Source organism: Agelaius tricolor, unplaced genomic scaffold (genome assembly GCF_023055355.1).
Source record: "Agelaius tricolor isolate 1412-34295 unplaced genomic scaffold, bAgeTri1.0.p SCAF_19, whole genome shotgun sequence".
NCBI classification, from domain to species: Eukaryota; Metazoa; Chordata; class Aves; order Passeriformes; family Icteridae; genus Agelaius; species Agelaius tricolor.
Genome location: NW_027269279.1, coordinates 882,717 through 900,860, shown reverse-complemented (window position 1 = coordinate 900,860; position 18,144 = coordinate 882,717). Strand labels below are relative to the sequence as shown.

General features: G+C 63.2%; 1 protein-coding gene across 1 annotated transcript; it reads left to right on the top strand.

Moving 5' to 3' along the window:
• The first annotated feature begins 6,242 nt into the window (after positions 1-6,242).
• AQP8 (aquaporin 8) lies at positions 6,243-12,440 on the top strand. The gene is made up of 5 exons (XM_071444668.1): positions 6,243-6,454; positions 9,050-9,176; positions 9,944-10,158; positions 11,488-11,622; positions 11,939-12,440. The coding sequence occupies exons 1-5, from the start codon at positions 6,243-6,245 to the stop codon at positions 11,979-11,981; spliced, it is 732 nt and encodes a 243-aa protein (XP_071300769.1). The 3' UTR covers positions 11,982-12,440.
• The last annotated feature ends 5,704 nt before the right edge of the window (positions 12,441-18,144 follow it).

Sequence of the window (18,144 nt, the reverse complement as noted above, 5' to 3'; positions counted from 1 at the left end):
GGAGTATTTTTAAAGCAGTTGCTGGCAGGCCCAGAGCAGCTGTGGCTGCCCCTGGCAGTGCCCCAGGCCAGGCTGGACAGGGCTTGGAGCCCCCTGGGACATTGGGAGGTGTCCCTGCCATGGCAGGGGTGGCACTGGGTGGGCTCTGAGGTCCCCTCATCCCATTGTGACCTTTCCTTCAGGCTTAAAAATGAACCCAAAGCCCAGCACAGCCCCAGGACCCCTCTGCACTGCAGGGCCCTTCCTGAGCAGTCACTGATGCCCAGAGACACCAACCCTGTCCTGCTCTTTCCTGGGAATTCAGTGAGGAATTCAGAGCTGTATGAAAGCCCATCTCTCCTATCAATTTAACTGTGGCCAGACCCCCTTTGGGCCCACGTTCCCTGAGCCTCCTGCAGCATCTTTGAGTGGGAGCCAAGCTGGAGCTGTACCTGCCCTGGAACATCCAAATCTGTTCTTTGGAGCTGCTTCCCCTGGGAACACCCCCTGAGCTGGTGCACTTTTCATCTCAGAGGCTTGGAGCACAGCTCACTGCAGGGATGTCCTGGGCTCCCTCAGTCTTTTGTGTCTCTTTTGTCATGATTTCATCCCTTTGTGCTCAGCAATGATGTCTCTGCTAGCGCGAGGCGGATCTGGTGCTCCTCGGTTCTATTTTGGGTGCCTGTGTAGTTTGCAGCCCTGCAGCCTCCCTGCTGCCCTGGGATGGAGGCACCGGGTGCCCTGCCCTGCTGTCCCCTCCCAGCTCCTCAGCACCCAGCTGGGACAGGGCAATCAATGCCTCTGCTGGTGCTGCCGGCAGTGCTGGCTCCTGGGGTCCCCTTGTGCCCCAGGGCTCAGCAGCACTGAAGGAGCCCCCTGGCTCCCTGCAGCTGGAGGAGGACGGGGTGGGCAGCCCCTGCTCGGGGCTGTGCTGCCTGAAACACATCCAGGAACCCCTGGGCTCTCTCTGGGGGCAGTTGGGGTGTGCAGGGTGCTGCTGGGGGGCTGCTGGCTCAGGAGGCTTTTCCAGGCAGGAGAGGTTCCAGTTCTCTGCCTTCTGCTGCTGCCTCGGGCTCTGTGACCCCTGCACATCCCTGGATCTCTGCCTCCTGCTCCAGCCTGGCCTTTTCCTGGGGATTGCTACTGATGGGGCCACAAAATTCATCTCTGGGAGTCACAGGATGCTTCAGACTGGAAGGAGCCTTTAAAGCCCACCCAGTGCCACCCCTGCCATGGCAGGGACACCTTCCCCTGTCCCAGGTGCTCCCAGCCCTGTCCAGCCTGGCCTTGGGCACTGCCAGGGATGCAGGGGCAGCCCCAGCTGCTCTGGGCACCTGTGCCAGGGCCTGCCACCCTGCCAGGGAAGGATTGTGTCCAGAGAGGCTGGAGAGGAGCCGTGCACAGGATGGGCTCCCAGAGTGGGGAATGAATGGGATGGGGAGCTTTGTTCAAGAGGAGGTTGGTCCTGTGTGCCTGGCAAAGTCAGGCAGTGCTCCCTGCTGCTGACTGCTCCAGCAGGAGCCAGGAGCTGCTCCTGCCTGCCCTCACTCACACTCACACTCACACTCACACTCACACTCACACTCACTCCAGGCTGCTCACACTCATTCCTGGCTGCCCACACTCACACTCACACTCACACTCACACTCACACTCACACTCACACTCACACTCACTCCAGGCTCCCCACACTCACTCCAGGCTGCCCTCACTCACACTCACACTCACTCCTGCCTGCCCTCACTCACTCCAGGCTGCTCACACTCACTCCAGGCTGCCCACACACTCACACTCACTCCTGCCTGCCCTCGCTCACTCCTGCCTGCCCACACTCACACTCACTCCTGCCTGCCCTCACTCACTCCAGGCTGCCCACACTCACTCCAGGCTCCCCACACTCACTCCAGGCTCCCCACACTCACTCCAGGCTCCCCACACTCACTCCAGGCTGCTCACACACACTCCAGGCTGCTCACACTCACTCCTGGCTGCCCTCACTCACTCCTGCCTGCCCACACTCACACTCACTCCTGCCTGCCCACACTCACACTCACTCCTGCCTGCCCTCACTCACTCCAGGCTGTGGATCCCTGCTTTGGGTGGTGTCCCTGCCCTGCACCTGTGTCCATCCACGTTACCCATCCCTGAGCATTGCCTGCTGGCTCTCCACAGATGGATAAATGAAGTTGCCTTCCAGGAGGTTAAATTATTGAACTGCCAGGCCTTGCCCAGCTTCAGGAGCTGAAGGAAAAGCAGTGGCTGGCTCAGTGCATGGTGTTTCAGCCCCTCTGCTGAGTGACCAGCTCCCCATTTTGAGTTTACACAGGTTTTCAGGTGCCTGGGCTGCTGGGCACAGGAGAATGAGGTTATTGAGGATGGAAATAACCAGGACAGCCAGGGAGCCCAGGTCATTGCAGGGAAGATGTGCAGGGCTGGGGGGACCAGGAGCATCCACCCCTTCTGGGGGACCTTGGTGGATTTTAATGCTAAGCAGCAGAATTAGGAATGTGAAATAGCAGAATTAAGGTCTGGATGGCTTCATCCTCCTCGGGTGGTGATTTTGGCAGCTCAAGCACCAGTCTGGGCCGCAGGACTGACACGAATCCATCCCTGCTCTGCAGCAGGCAGCGCTCAGCCCGCCTCGGGATCCCTGGAAATTTCCATCTGCTCCGAGACAGCGACTGCGAGGAAAACTCTTACACAAGAGGGCTCTGCAAGGGGCAGAGGTCACCTCACCTGTGCCACAGCTACGAGCTGCAAATCACTCTGCAAGTTCTCTTTCAGCCCCTTGTGTAATCCCGGGGACTGTCCGAGATAAACGGGGGAGATAAGGCAGTGCCAGGGGAGCTGCTCTGATTCTTTATGGCTCTCCGAAAGAGCTGACCCCGTGCTGGATTTGCTGGGGTCTTTCCTTGCAGCACCACGCTGTGCAGGGCCAGAATACTTTGGAATAAATTTTCTACAGATTTCAGCTGGAATTCTGGGATTTCAGATGTACCAGCCCCGATTAACGGAGAGCACTCGAAGCATTTCAAGAGCACGGAGTGACAGGAAAAAGGGGAATGAATTCAAGCTGGCAGAGAGGAGGTTTAGATTCCATTTTAGGATGAGATTCTCCCCTGGGAGGGTGGGGGGGCCTGGCACAGGTGGGTTCCAGTGTCCAACCCAAACGGGCCTGGGATCCTGGGACTGGGTGTTGACAGCACTCAGTGATGCCCTTTAGTGTCTGCCTAAGTGCTTTTTGCAGTCAGGGTGCTTTGGGTTTAGAACCCCAGAATGGTTTGGGTTGGAAGGGATCATCCAACCCTCAATGTGGTTTTCTCTAGAGAGCCTCATTCGGGTGCTTTGGTTTGCATGGGGAAGCAAAGGGAAGGTGGCAGATCTGCACAGTGAAATGAGGAGAGGAGTGAAACACTGGGGGTGGAGAAAACTGGGCTGTTCTGGCTGTCCTGCCCGGGTGGATGGCTGAGGGAAACGTTCCCTGTGATTCCTAAAAACCATTTCTGGAAGCCTTGGCTTGTTTGGTGCCACCACTTCCTGTACTAATTGACACAGTTGCTATTGTCACTTATCTAACAAATCGGTGCAAGCCCAAACAAGGACAAAAATAAATGTCTGCTGATAGGAACAGATTTATCTGTTCTCATCCCCACGCCTTTTCCCACGGGCAGAGTTGCCGTGTGCCTCGCTGAGCAAACCTGGGTGCTGAGGGTTCCATCTCCTGCTCAGAGCAGGGCCCTGCCCTTGGCATCCTGGGCACCTCTGAGCACCAGGCAGGGGCTGAGGCTCCCACCAAAGGGAGCCCCTTCCCACGGGGCTGAGCTTTTGCTCACAGCTGTCTCGGGCTGTGCTCAGCAGGAATTGGAGCCTTTGTTGCCTCAGCGTGGAGCATTTCCTCTGCAAGGCTCGGGCAAACATCCCCGCTCCCTAAGGTGGTAAATGTTTAAAAGCCAAGGACAGGGGGTTAATCCTTGCTGTGGGCTGTGACCTTGCCGTGCTCTGGAGACAGAGCATGGGCACGGTGGCACCGCCCTGGGCAGCTCCTGTGCCAGGAGCACCCAGCAGCAGCCCCTGGATCTGCCCCCTCGCTGCCTTTCCTGGCCAGGGAGGGGTCCTGGGGCTCCTGGGGCTCACCCATGCTGCTCTGCGGTTGGGATCTGGGGTCTGGGGTTTGGGATTTGGGATCTGGGGATCTGGGGTTTGGGATCTGGGGTCTGGGATCTGGGGTTTGGGAATTGGGATCTGGGGTCTGGGGTTTGGGGTTTGGGATCTGGTGTCTGGGATCTGGGGTTTGAGAATTGGGATCTGGGGTCTGGGGTTTGGGGTCTGGGGTCTGGGGTCTGAGGATCTGGGGTTTGGGATTTGGGATTTGGGACCTGGGGTCTGGGGTTTGGGATCTGGGGTCTGGGGTTTGGGGTCTGGGATCTGGGGTTTGGGATTTGGGATCTGGGGATCTGGGATCTGGGGTTTGGGATTTGGGCTCTGGGCTCTGGGCTCTGGGTCAGCCCAGCTCCTGGCAGTGCCTGCACAGCCCCGTGGAAGCTGCTGCAAGGAAGGACCAGCTGAAATCTGGATATGTGTTACATTGATCTCTCATAATAAGCATCCCAAAAATAAAGGAAACCCGGATTCCTTCTGCCCAAGTTCAATTTCTTCCCAAAGGAGCCCTGGGCTGGTCATGCTGGGGGCCACAGTGGCAGATGGGTTCCATGGACCTGTTGGGAGTGGCCCTGGGATGTGGTGCCCTGTGAGCTGATGGGATTGAACCAGGGATTTCCCTGTCCCACAGGTCCTGGGGTCCATGGGGCCCCCAAGGCCAGGCAGACCCAGCTGTCACCCCCCAATCCCAGCTGTGTCTATAAGCTGAGCCCAGAGCTCTTGGCTGTAGGAAGAAGCTCCTGGGGGTGAATGGGTCAGTGGAGGCTCATTTAGAGGTGCCCTCACTGGGATTCTCCTGCCTGACCCCTGTCAGCAGTGTGGCCACAGGGACAGGCCAGTGGAAATTTCCTCCCCATCCCCAGGGCCTTGTGACAACACCATAAACCAGGTTCTTTACCCTGCTGACAGGAGAGAAGAGCTCCAGCAAAGCCCAGTCCCCACAGCACCACAAACATGGGCTGCAGGAGCTGGCTCCAGGCTCAGGGCCCATCCTGCCTGGATCCTGGCACATTCCTGCTGCTCCAGGAGCTGCCCTGGCATCACCCTGGCAGTGCCCATCTCTGGGTAGGGGTTGCACTGATCCCTCCCAGCCAATGCCCCAAAGATCAGCCCCACCTGGATCCCTTCAGCCCAGCTCAAAGCCTCCCAGTGAACCCTTGCTGGTCCTGCTGGGAGCTGTGGGCTCTGCTGTGCTGCTGCCTGGGGGTCCCCCCCGTTCCCCCTGCCCTGGCTGAATCTGCCCTTCCAGGCAGTGATCCCTGCTGGCATGAGGAGGATTTAGGGAGGGTTTCATCAATGTTTGATCAATTCCAGCTTTTGCAGTGGCTGCTGGATCCCTCGGCACCCCTGCCCTCATCTTTGTTGAGAGCAGTGCCAGAGGGACAGGAGCCCCAGCCCTGGAACCCTGGGCAGGATGAGGGCTGAGGTTTGCAGGAGTTTTCACTGATGGTCTCCACTCACAGGGTGGGCACAGGTGCCCAGGGCAGCTGGGGCTGCCCCTGCATCCCTGGCAGTGCCCCAAGGCTGGGGACAGTGGGAGGTGTCCCTGCCATGGAGGGGGTGGCACAGGATGCTCAAAGCTCTTGAGCAGTTTCTCAGCTTCAGCTCCAGTTTCCCAGGGCTCCCTCCCCACCTGAGCCAGTCTGGGGCTGTGGGCTGAGAGTCCCAGGCTGGGTCCCAGCGGCTCCTACAGGCACAGAGGCCCAGGGCTGAGCACAGGTGCCACACTCCAGGTGTGCAGGGCAGGAACCACATCCTGACCCTTGGCAGAACCCCTCACACCACAGCACAGCACCCCACCACCAGCAACCAGGGAAAAATCCCCAAGCCTTGAACCACGGCTTGGCAGTGATAACGAGCTTTGATATCCCTGGGGGCCGGCCCAGCAGCTTTTATGACCCCTTTTTTTTCCTTAGCAATGCAAATCCAATCTGTATTTAGAGCCTCCCGTGCAGCGCTGCCTGTCAGACTCAGGGGGAGCCCTGGGGTGGGTCCCTGCTGAGGGTCCTGCACACCCAGGCTCTGCTGCAGCCTGCCCAGCTGTGCCCCAGCTGTGCCCCAGCTGTGGAGGGCCCTCCTGGGCCGAGTGCCCGCTGCAGGAGCTGATGGACACCGAGGCCAAGCCCTCTGCCCCACGGCCGCTCCGCTACGAGCGCCACGTGCAGCCCTGCCTGGCCGAGCTGCTGGGCACTGCCCTCTTCATCTTCACGGGGTGCCTGGCACTGCTGGACCAGCCAGGGGGCACGGGCCGGCTGCAGCCTGCCCTGGCACACGGGCTGGCCCTGGCTGCCACTGTGGCTGTGCTGGGGGACATCAGGTAAGGGACACAGGGCAGGGGTGCCCCTGGCACACGGGCTGGGGACATCAGGTAAGGGACACAGGGCATGGGGGTGCCCCTGGCACATGGGCTGGGGACATCGGGTAAGGGACACAGGGCACATGGGCTGGGGACATCAGGGAAGGGACACAGGGCACACGGGCTGGGAGGCATCGGGTAAGGGACACAGGGCACATGGGCTGGGGGACATCAGGTAAGGGACACAGGGCAGGGGTGCCCCTGGCACACGGGCTGGGGACATCAGGTAAGGGACACAGGGCAGGGGGTGCCCCTGGCTCCCTCCCGCTGCCCTCAGAGCTCCTGGTGGGCAGCGTGGCCCTTTGGGGGTGGTGGCAGAGGTGGTGGCATCTTTGGTGGCACCCATAGCACCGTGGGTTTGGGGCTGGCTTTGGGTTGCAGTGTTTCCATTTTTAGCCCCTTTCCATAAAAATGGTCAAGCTGGAATGGGAGCATTCTCCTCTGGGAGCTGGAGCTAGGAGATATTTAAGGGCCCTTGCAGCCCAAAGCATTCTATGATTTTGTGATTCTCTGTGAAGCTGAGATGATTCCTTTCACAAGGATGTCAGAGCAAAACATTTTGACCCAACTGTGCTCCTCCTCTGGGTATTTTCAGGTGAAAAAAAAAAGGATTTCAATTACTCAAAAGCAGCATTTAGACAAATCTGCTCATTGAAAAGCTGTTGTGTGGAGCTGAGATATGGATTTATCCCCAAGGAAGATGCTGGAAGAGCCCCTGGGGGTTTCATTCCCTTCCCTGTGTCAGCTGCACACAGCCCAGGGATGGGACTCAGGCGGTCCTGGGTGGCTGGGCCTGGAGCCCAGAGCCATGGGGGGATAATTCAGCAGTGCAGGAGGGGCAGGCAGGAGGGAGAACAGCCCTGGGGGGGTTTGTGCAGGGGCAACTCCTGACCCATGGCGCCTGGGCCAGGTCCTGCTGCACAAACCCTGGCATGGTGAAACAGGGCAGCAGCACTGGGGGCGTCAGGTGAGGGGCTGCAGGTCACACTGAATCCCAAAATGGTTTGGAGTAGAGAGGACCTTAAATCCACCAAATTCCACCCCTGCCATGGCAGGGACAACTCCCACTGTCCCAGGCTGCTCCAAGCCCTGTCCAGCCTGGCCTGGGGCACTGCCAGGGATCCTGGGCGCCCGTGCCAGGGCCTGCCCACCCTTACAGGGAAAGGACTGAGCCCAGGGAAGGATTGAGCCTTGGGAAGGATTTCCCATGGAAGGATTGAGCCCAGGGAGGGATTGAGCCCAGGGAAGGATTGAGCCCAGGGAAGGATTGAGCCTTGGGAAGGATTGAGCCCAGGGAGGGATTGAGCCTTGGGAAGGATTTCCCATGGAAGGATTGAGCCCAGGGAGGGATTGAGCCCAGGGAGGGATTGAGCCCAGGGAGGGATTGAGCCCAGGGAGGGATTGAGCCCAGGGAAGGATTGAGCCCAGGGAAGGATTGAGCCTTGGGAAGGATTGAGCCCAGGGAAGGATTGAGCCCAGGGAGGGATTGAGCCCATGGAAGGATTGAGCCCAGGGAGGGATTGAGCCCAGGGAAGGATTGAGCCTTGGGAAGGATTGAGCCCAGGGAAGGATTGAGCCCAGGGAAGGATTTCCCATGGATGGATTGAGCCCAGGGAGGGATTGAGCCCAGGGAGGGATTGAGCCCAGGGAAGGATTGAGCCCAGGGAGGGATTGAGCCCAGGGAGGGATTGAGCCAGGGAAGGATTGAGCCCAGGGAAGGATTTCCCATGGAAGGATTGAGCCCAGGGAAGGATTGAGCCCAGGGAAGGATTTCCCATGGAAGGATTGAGCCCAGGGAGGCTGGAGAGGAGCCGTGCCCAGGACGGGTTCCCCATCCAGGCTGCTCCCCAGGTGGGTTTGTGCCCCCCTGAGCCCAGGCTCCCTCCCAGCCCTGGTGGTGGCAGGGGAGCCCTGTCCAGCCCTGGCACAGCCCTGGCACAGCCCAGCTCCCTGCTCTCCTGGGGCTCCCTCCCAGCTGAGCACTCAGATGTGCTGATGGCTCCCAGACTCTCTGAGTCATCACCAGCAATTATCAGGCTGATCAGTTATGAAACCTGTTCATTAACCCGTGTCTCATGGTAATCACTATTAATTAGAGGGTCTCTCTGTCTGACTTGCTTGTGCTTTTTGAGGTGAAGGATTTGGGTCTGGTACTGAGGGCCTGGCCCAGCAGCTCTGCTCTGCTGGGGGATGTCCTGCCAGGCTGTTCCAGCCCCATCCCTGCATTCCTGCAGCTCTGCCAGGCTGGTGCCATCCCAGCCCTGCATTCCTGTGGCTCTGCCAGGCCCCCCTGCCCACGGCTGCCCTGGCAGAGCTGCTCACAGTGACACATCCCCAAATCCTGTCCTTCAAGCTGTCCCTGTGGCGCTGCAGGAGGGGCTGTGTGCCCAGCCTGCTGCTGCTGCTTTGCAGAGAGAGGGAACAGCTGGATCCTGCTCCCCTGCAGACTGGGAAAGCACCGATGGCTCCAGGCCGTGGCAAGAACCCGGGAGGGAGCCCCGTGCTGGGTGAGCCCTCGCTGATGCTCCTCTCTCTCCCTCTCTCTGCCCTCGGCAGCGGCGGCCACTTCAACCCCGCCGTGTCCCTGGCCGTGTGGCTGCTCGGGGGGCTGCACGTCTCCCTGCTCATCCCCTACTGGCTGTGCCAGCTCTGCGGAGGGGTCATTGGAGCTGGCCTGGCAAAGGTACAGAGCCAGGGGTGTCCCTGGGCCACGGGGACTGTCCCTGCTGGGACAGCCCCGTGCCCCCCCAGCCCTTTCCCCGTGCTCACACCCAGCCCTTTCCCTGTGCCCTCCCAGCCCTTTCCCTGTGCCCTCCCAGCCCTTTCCCCGTGCCTGTTCCCCCAGCCCTTTCCCCGTGCTCTCCCCCAGCCCTTTCCCTGTGCTCACACCCAGCCCTTTCCCTGTGCCCCCCCAGCCCTTTCCCCGTGCTCACACCCAGCCCTTTCCCCGTGCTCACACCCAGCCCTTTCCCCGTGCTCACACCCAGCCCTTTCCCCGTGCTCACACCCAGCCCTTTCCCCGTGCTCACACCCAGCCCTTTCCCTGTGCTCTCCCCCAGCCCTTTCCCCGTGCCTGTTCCCCCAGCCCTTTCCCCGTGCTCTCCCCCAGCCCTTTTCCCGTGCCTGCTCCCCCAGCCCTGTGCCCTGGGGTCCGTTTGGGTTCGGTGCTGCCCGTTCCCAGCACGGCGTGGCCCCACACATCCCCGGGCAGCCGGGGCTCTGCCCTGCCCGGAGCGGTGCCCCCGGTGCCCCGCGGTGCCCGGAGCCTCCTCGGTCGGGTGTGTTCGTGCCAGGCGCTCGGGGCTGCCTCTTCCCCCGCAGTTTAGCTCCTCTTTAAGCCGCCCACGCTGCCCCGGCAGGCAGCGAGCCCGTCTGTTGGCACGGGGCACAGCCCGGGCACCGCCTGGGCACAGCCTGGGCACAGCCTGGGCACCGCCGGCTCTCCCGCAGGCGGTGGCACCGAGCGAGCGCTTCGGCAACGCCAGCGGCGGAGCCCTGGGCGGCCCCACGGCCCGAGAGCAGCTCCCGGCTGTGCTGGGGGCCGAGATCGTGCTCAGCTCCTTCCTGCTCCTGGTGGTCTGCATGGGAGCCATCAACGGCAGGACCCGCACCCCGCTGGCCCCGCTCTGCACCGGCCTCACCGTCACCGCCGGCATCCTGGCGGGGTGAGACCCTGTCCCCTGTCGCCTGTCGCCTGTCCCCTGTGCCCTGTACCCCTGTACCCCTGTCCCCCCGTCCCCCTGTGCCCCTGTGCCCCTGTGCCCCTGTGCCCCGGGACCCACAGAGCCACCAGGGCCAGCGCTCGGGGGCTGCTGGCACCGGGCAGGGCTCAGGAGGGACCCTGGGTGTAGGATGGGGCTGGGGACAGCTCTGAGCACCCTCCATAGGGGCACCCCAAATCCCACCCCGACCTCCTGCACCTGGGATGGGATGGGATAATGGGATGGGATGGGATAATGGGATGGGATGGGATGGGATGGGATGGGATGGGATGGGATAGGATGGGATAGTGGGATGGGATAATGGGATGGGACAGACCTCCCCTCCTGCAGCACAGCAAGGACTCCTGCCTCAGCAGGGACCCTCCCCTGACCGGGAAGTCCATGGGATGAGCCCAGTGGCGCTCTGGCAGTCTGGGAGAGCTGTCGGGCTTGGCTGGGCAGGAGCAGCCCGGGCTCAGCCTGGAGCAGGAGCAGCCTCAGCTCGTCCCGCACGTGTCCCCGCAGCCAGCGCAGCCCCGAGCCCTGCCGTGGGCGATAACAGAACCCCGGCCTGCCGGGCTGTGTTAGCCCTGGGAAGCCCTGAGCAAACAGGGCCCTGTGTCCCTCGTGTCCCCGCGGCCGCTGGCAGCGCTGCCAGGCTCGGCCCCGCTCCGGTGCCACCGTGCCGGGATAACGAGCACACGCAATTAGCGATGTTAATGGAGCGCTGGCTTCAGGCAGCGCCCACCCGCTCCGGCAGCACCCCGGGCCGCGTTTACACAAACCCCCCGGCAAATATTTACCCTAAAGCTGCCATTGCTGCTGCCCCGCTCCCGTGTGTGAGCCCTGAGTGCCGCGCAGCCTTCCTGGGCACAGCCTGCGCCCCCCGGCCCCAGCCCAGCGCCCACCTGAGCCCCGGGAAGGGTCCCGGGAGGGAGGGGGACGCTGCTGCCCACCCCATTGTCCCATCCCAGCACTGAGGGGACTCTGCTGCCCGCCCCATTGCCCCATCCCAGCAATGAGGGGACTCTGCTGCCCACCCCATTGCCCCATCCCAGCACTGAGGGGACTCTGCTGCCCACCCCATTGTCCCATTGCCCAGCACTGAGGGGAGGCTGCTGCCCACCCCATTGTCCCTCCCAGCACTGAGGGGACTCTGCTGCCCACCCCACAGCCCCATTGCCCAGCACTGAGGGGACTCTGCTGCCCACCCCCTGCCCCATCCCAGCACTGAGGGGAGGCTGCTGCTCCGTGTCCCGCTGGGATGGCGCAGCCACCGCGTTCCCCTTGCAGGGGCGGCGTGTCCGGAGCCTGCATGAACCCAGCCCGAGCCTTCGGGCCAGCTCTGGTGGCGAACTGCTGGAACTACCACTGGGTCTACTGGGTAGGGCCCATGCTGGCCGCGCTCCTGGTCGGGGGGCTGGTGAGGTACGTGGCACCTGCATGGCACTGGCACTGCCACCCTGAGCCTCCCTTTGCCCCTGGGCTGCTGCCCCCTCCACCGGGCAGGGCTCCCAGCTGATGCTTTTCCAGAGGGGTGTCCAAGGCTGCGGGCTCCTTTCCCTTTTCCTTCCCATGAGGACAGGGAGAGCAAAGGCCCAGCCTGTGTTCACACGAGCCTTTGCTTCACCCGTGTCTCATGTGGTGAATCAGCCTCGGGCTGGTGCTGTCCCCGTGTTCCTGTTGTAGCCTTGCCATGGCAGAAATGTGACCCCGGATTTCTGTCTCTTCTTCCTCCCCAAAGGTTCCTGCTGGGTGACCAGGCCACCCGCCTGCTCCTGAAGTGACAGCGGGCACAGGGCCCGGTCCATGGGCAGTGGGTGCAGCCCAGCCCAGCCCAGCCAGCGTGGAACCTCCTGCCCCTGCTCCTTCCCTTCATCCTGCCCCCCTGGGCACCTCCCTGGCACCCCTGGGCCAGCCATGGTTCCCGTGCTTCTGAGGGAGGATGGAAACGGGGCTCTGCCAGCCCTGCCATGGCACCGGGAGCACCCTCTGACAGCCCCGGGCTCTGTGCTGCCCCAGGCACTGCCCCTGTGCCATGTGTGACCCCCAGAGCCGTGCCCAGGCACCCACAGGAGCCCTGTGCCCGCTGGATGAGCACCCACAGGAGCCCTGTGCCCGCTGGGTGGGCACCCACAGGAGCCCTGTGCCCCCTGGGTGGGCACCACCGCCCCTCTCACACTGATGCCGAGCAGTTCCTGCCCCAGAGGGTGACACGAGGGGCCTTTGGGGACACTCCCATCTCTGGCCCCTCTGGCACCAGGAGGACACGGGGTGAGGCCCTCAGGCCTGTGCCAGGGTGGGCATCCCTGCCGTGCCCTGCCGTGCCAGGGGGGCAGCCCTGCCCTGGAGGGGTTTGTGGGGACCGTGCCCCACCCAGGGGCTGCCCTGGGGGGTTCATGGGGACCGTGCCCCGCCCGGGGGCTGCCCTGGCACACGGGTGTCACCGCAAGCATCCCCAGACACCCCTCGTGTTCCCTGGGCTAAGTCACTCTCCATTTTGGGAAATGACAACCTGGGAGATGCCTGCTGCTTTCCCAGCCCCCGGCTGCCCACGCTGCCCAGCCCCGGGGCGCCAGGCAGGGACGGGGCTGTGAGCAGGGAAGGGAAGGGGCCGGGCAGGAGCCAGGCTTGGCTCGGGCTGCTCCCCTCGGCAGCAGCGGGGCTGGGCATCCCCGGCTAGGGCAGACGCCTCCTCCCGCTCTGGCTGGCGGCTCTCGCTGTTCCAGGGCAGTTCCCAGCTGTCCCCGTGGGGCTGGCAGGGCGCTGCCAATGTCACCTCTCTATTTTCAGCTCGTTTTCTGCTCTGCCGTGCCGGGAGGTGACCCTCGCAGGGCACAGGCACGCACAGAGATGTGTTTTTAGAGAAGGACAGCGCTGCGGAGATGCAGCAGTGAGGGAGGGCCGGGAACGGAGCATCCCCGGCTGGGCTGGGCAGGAGCCCAGAGCCCCGGGAGGCTCCAGGTGAGCGGGAACCCGGAGCTGCTCATTCAGGGAGGAAAATGGTGCAGCCCCCAGAAGGAGACAAATAGCACGGAGATGTCACCGGGACGGTCGTCATGGCAACGCCACCAAAATGCCGAACCAAACACGGAGCAGAATCGCTGCTTCCTCCCGAAGGGAGCCCGTGGGGAGCCCGTGGGGTGCTGGGGGGACCCCAGCGCGTCCCCGCCCCTGCTCGGGCACAGCGCTCGGTGGGAGCGGGGCTGGGGCCCCCGGCGTGACGGGCTCCCCCCTTCCCCTTTCGAGAGGATGCTCGGGCGGCAGGAAACGCGCTTGGCTGCGGCTGCTCTGCACCGGGCAGCCTGCTGCACCGCGGCTGCATTCCGGAGCCCTGCACCCCAAATCCTACACCCTGCACCCCAAATCCTGCACCCTGCAGCCTCAAATCCATCCTGCACCCTCAAATCCATCCTGCACCGCGGCTGCATTCCGGAGCCCTGCACCCCAAATCCTGCACCCTTCACCCTGCACCCTCAAATCCATCCTGCACCCCAAATCCATCCTGCACCCCAAATCCATCCTGCACCCTCAAATCCATCCTGCACTGCGGGAGCTGCTGGGACCCTGGAGCCCCTGCACCCCAAATCCATCCTGCAGCCCGGCTCCCTCCTGCACCCCAGATCCATCTCACCCCCCATCTCCCTGCTGCACCCCGGTTTCAAGGCACCTCTCCCCGGAGGTGCAGGCCAGGGGCTCAGCAGGTTCCTCCAGGGCAGCGGCGCCACCGCCTGCAGTGCCTGGGTGCAGGGGACAGCAGGGACAGCAGGGGGACAGCCCGTGCACAGCCTCGTGTGCTGGTGTGCTGGGCACATTGCTCTTTCATTTGTCAGGGTGACTTTTGATAAAGCATCTGTAACACCACGTTGTTTTTCCTTGAGTATTATTAAAGTGCTTGATTTATGCTAATTAAATACCAATTAACTTCCAAGCACTTAATGTGCTTTAAGGACATAAAATACATCTCATTCCCATTCAATTAAATTTGCATCAGGCCTGGACATGGGTCTGCACCGTGTTTTTATCAGCACATGGATCTGCTGGGATGTTGCCCGGGGTTTCCCAGGTTCTGGTGCCTGTTGGGATGGAAAGGGTGGGGATGGTGCTCAGGAATAGGTGGGTGCAGGTTCCTGCTGCCAGGGGCAGCCACAGCATGGCCATTGCTGAGCTGAGGGGCTGGAGAGGCACCAGCACTCAGCCCTGCGCGGGGGGAAGCTGGGATGAGCTCAGGGCGCTTGGGAGAGGCGCCAGAGGCTGCACAGACAGCAGGCACATGCTGGCCCAGGTGCCACCAGCTGTGCCCGCTGCCAGCACTTTGGGAACACAGGGAGAGCAATCAGGGTGCTGCAGAAGAACAGCCAGCTCCTGCCTGCGCCTGCTGCTCGGCAGCCCTCACCCACAGCCTGGGAAGGGATCGGCTCCAGCGTTTTCCCTTCCTAACGCTCCCTTTGGCAGGATTGGAGGCTCTGGCAGCGTGTTCCCCCAAAGCCTGGCGCTCAAATAGCAGCCCTGAGCAATGCAGCCCAGGGAGGGGTGCCAGGAGCGTGTCTGGGGGGGTTAGGATGGATGGGCACTATTAGAAGGGCATCTAGGAATTCCTCTGTTGCTCAGCTCCAAAGGTTTCCTGCAGCTGCAGAAATCACAGCCTGCAAAGAAGAGCCGAATTACTCCTTGAGCTCCCGTTGCCCACCAGGCAGAGCCGCAGTGGCTGCAGAGCGCACCCCCAGCTCCCGCCTGGAGCCGTGCCAGCCCCGCAGCTCCCGGTGCCGGGGCTCCCAGGGGTGCTCCGGGCCCGGGCGGGGCCGGGCGGGGCTGGGTGGCTGCGTGGGCCCGCCCGGGGGACAGCGGAGGTGGCGATGACGCGCGGAGCCAGCTCTGCGCGTGAGCTGGCAGCTGCATGTAGGAGCGGGGAGCGAGGGATGGAGGAGTGGGAGTGGGGAGGGAGCGCTGGGGAAGCTTCGGCAGCCGCGCCACCGGCGGGATGGGCATGTGGGGATGCGGGGATGTGGGGATGTGGGGATGTGGGGATGCGGGGATGTGGGGATGTGGGGATGCGGGGATGTGGGGATGTGGGGATGCGGGGATGTGGGGATGTGGGGATGCGGGGATGCGGGGATGTGGGGATGTGGGGATGTGGGGATGTGGGGATGTGGGGATGTGGGGATGTGGGGATGCGGGGATGTGGGGATGTGGGGATGTGGGGATGGGCCCCTGCCCGCCTGGCCCGGCTGTGCCCGCGGGGCTGCGGCCGTGCCCGGGGCTGGGCAGCGTCCCTGGGCACCGTGCCACCTCCGCAGGGATGTGCCATGGCCACAGCACCGTGACACGCCCTCGCTGCTGTGCCATGGCCCTGGATCCCATGGCAAACCCCACAGCGCTGCCCCGTGTGCCCAGCACTGCCCCGTGTGCCACAGCACTGCCCCATGTGCCCCCAGCAGTGCCCCGTGTCCCCAGCACTGCCCCGTGTCCCCAGCTCTGTCCCCGTGTCCCCAGCAGTGCCCCGTGTCCCCAGCTCTGTCCCCGTGTCCCCAGCTCTGTGCCACCCCCCTGTCCCGGTGCAGTGTCCCCAGCACTGTCCCTGCCGTGCTCCCCAGCCCAAGCCCCGGGCTGGAGCAGCCCCACAGGCTGGGCACAGAGCCCCGAGGAGCCTCCCCACCGGGTTTTGCTCCAGGGCTTCCTGCCAGAGGCTCGGCGGTGTTTCCTGGGGACAGTGGGGACACTGCCAGCCCCGTGCCAGGCCCGGCCGGTCGGTGCCACTCTGCTCCCTGTGGCAGAGCGGGCACGGCCCTAGAGCGAGGGAAATGTGGGAAGAGGGGCTTTCTCCATTGCACCCCATCCTCCTCACTCCGCTGATCTTTCATTGCCTCTCCCTGGCACCGGCCGCGCCTGGGGCTCCCTGGACAGGGGCTGGCACAGAGGTGTCCCCTGGGCACCCCAGGGTCCCCCATTGCCCGCAGCGCAGGGGGAGCAGAGCCCCCTCCTCCCTGCTGACATCCAGCACCGAAGGCTTCCTGTGCCCAGCACTGCTCGAGCCGCAGGATTTACATTTTAAAGGGGTTTTAGAATGGATTTGCACAGGCGTTTATTTGCAAGTGTTATTTTTTTTTTTCGGCTTTTGCCACTTTGAATGTTTGTGGAGAAGAAATAACAGACAGAAACCACAGCAGGGAAAGCCTCCGAGAACTCGTTGGTGCTCATGCAAATACGGCGAGCGCGGCAGTCCGGGGTCACACCGGCCATCCTCAGCGGCAGCCGGCGCTGCTGTCGCTCCCGGCTGTGCTCCTCAGCTCTGGGAGGTGGCAGCTCCCCCGGTTTGTCACCAGCGAGCGGCGGGGCCGCAGGTGCGGGCACTCAGCGTCACCCCGGGGCTGGGGCTGCCTGGGGCCGGCGGGAGCGAGGGCTCGGGGCGGGAACGCTGCTCGTGTTCCGCGCTGGCAGCAGCCAGAATGCCGCACAATAAATAGCCTTTTTAATTACGGCACAATATTTACAAGATTGCTTCCTCATTTGGGAAATTAAAACAAATGCTCCATCAAAATGATCAACACTGAGCAGGGAACGCGGGGCTGATGGAGGAACCCTCGGGCTGCTGGTGGAGGCGGCGCTGGCGCCTCGGGGCTGCCTCTGCTCCGGGTCCCCGCCGTGCCCGGCAGCGCCCGCAGGCTCTGGCAGCTCGGCCTGGCACGGCTCGGCCTGGCACGGCTCGGCCTGGCACGGCTCGGCCCGAAGGAGACCCGGGGGGGTTGGCAGGAGATGCTGAGCTGCCAGGGCCTCTCATCCTGCTATGGGCTCCGGAGCGGTGCCAGGGAGGTGGCTGTCCCCTTGTCCCCTTGTCCCTTTTTGTCCCCTTGCCCCCTTGTCCCTTTTTGTCCCCTTGTCCCCTTGTCCCTTTTTGTCCCCTTGTCCCCTTGTCCCCTTGTCCCCTTGTCCCTTTGTCCCCTGCCCCAGCCGTGGCGGTGCTGCCGGTCTGGCGGCTCCCGGGCCGGGTCCCTCCCGCCGGGGCCGGTGCGTGGCCGGGGGCTCCGCGCTGGGTCCCCGCCGTGCTTCGCGCCCCCCGAGCATCCCCGGGATGTCCCTGTGGGCGGGGGCGCCTCTGGGGACTGAACCCCCAGGGCTGCTCTTCTCCCAGCCCCCCTCCCATCCCGAGCTCTTCCCTCAGCTCCTTTCCTCCTTGTTTTGGTTGGGTTTTGGTTTTCTTTGCAGAACTCCCGTTGCCATGGGAACGGTGACATCCCGAGCCGGGCGGAGCGGAGGGAGCGCGGCTGCCCGGGGCCAGCCCGGGCACGGGCGGGGGTCCCGCGGCTGGGGGATCCCAGGGACTGGGGGTGCCCACGGGCAGGGAATTCCCCTGGAGCGCTCCCATTCCAGCGGAAAGAGCAGCGGGATTTAATTACATTGGAGCACCTGCTGCCAGTCCGGCGAGTCCTTTCAGGGGAGGAAATTCCATCTGGAATGAACGGGGTGGGGTGGGGGGAAAGCAGGATGGCCCTTAGCATCCAAATGTTCCTTAATAAAGGAGCTCGCAGGACCCGATGGACGCGAGCCAGGAAAATTTGGGATTGTGGAGAATTCACCGTCCTCGTTTCTGGAGCAGGGGGGACGCCCGGGGAGCCCGGGTGACATCTCAGGGGCTGTCCTGGGGTGCAGGAGCAGCTGCGCTTTCATGGGGACACTGAGAGAAGGAATAGAGAGCGAGAGCTGGCAATGGGGTGGGCTCCGGGCCGCCTGACGTGTGTCAGTGCCAGCGCACCCCCGAATGACAGGGCACAATAGGCATGGCACAACCTGGGCATGGCACAGCCTGGGAACGGCACAGCTTGGGCACAGCACAGCCCGGGCACGGCACAACCCGGGCACGGCACAGCCTGGGCACGGCACAACCCGGGCACGGCACAACCCAGGCACCGCACAGCCTGGACACAACCTGGGCACGGCACAACCCGGGCACGG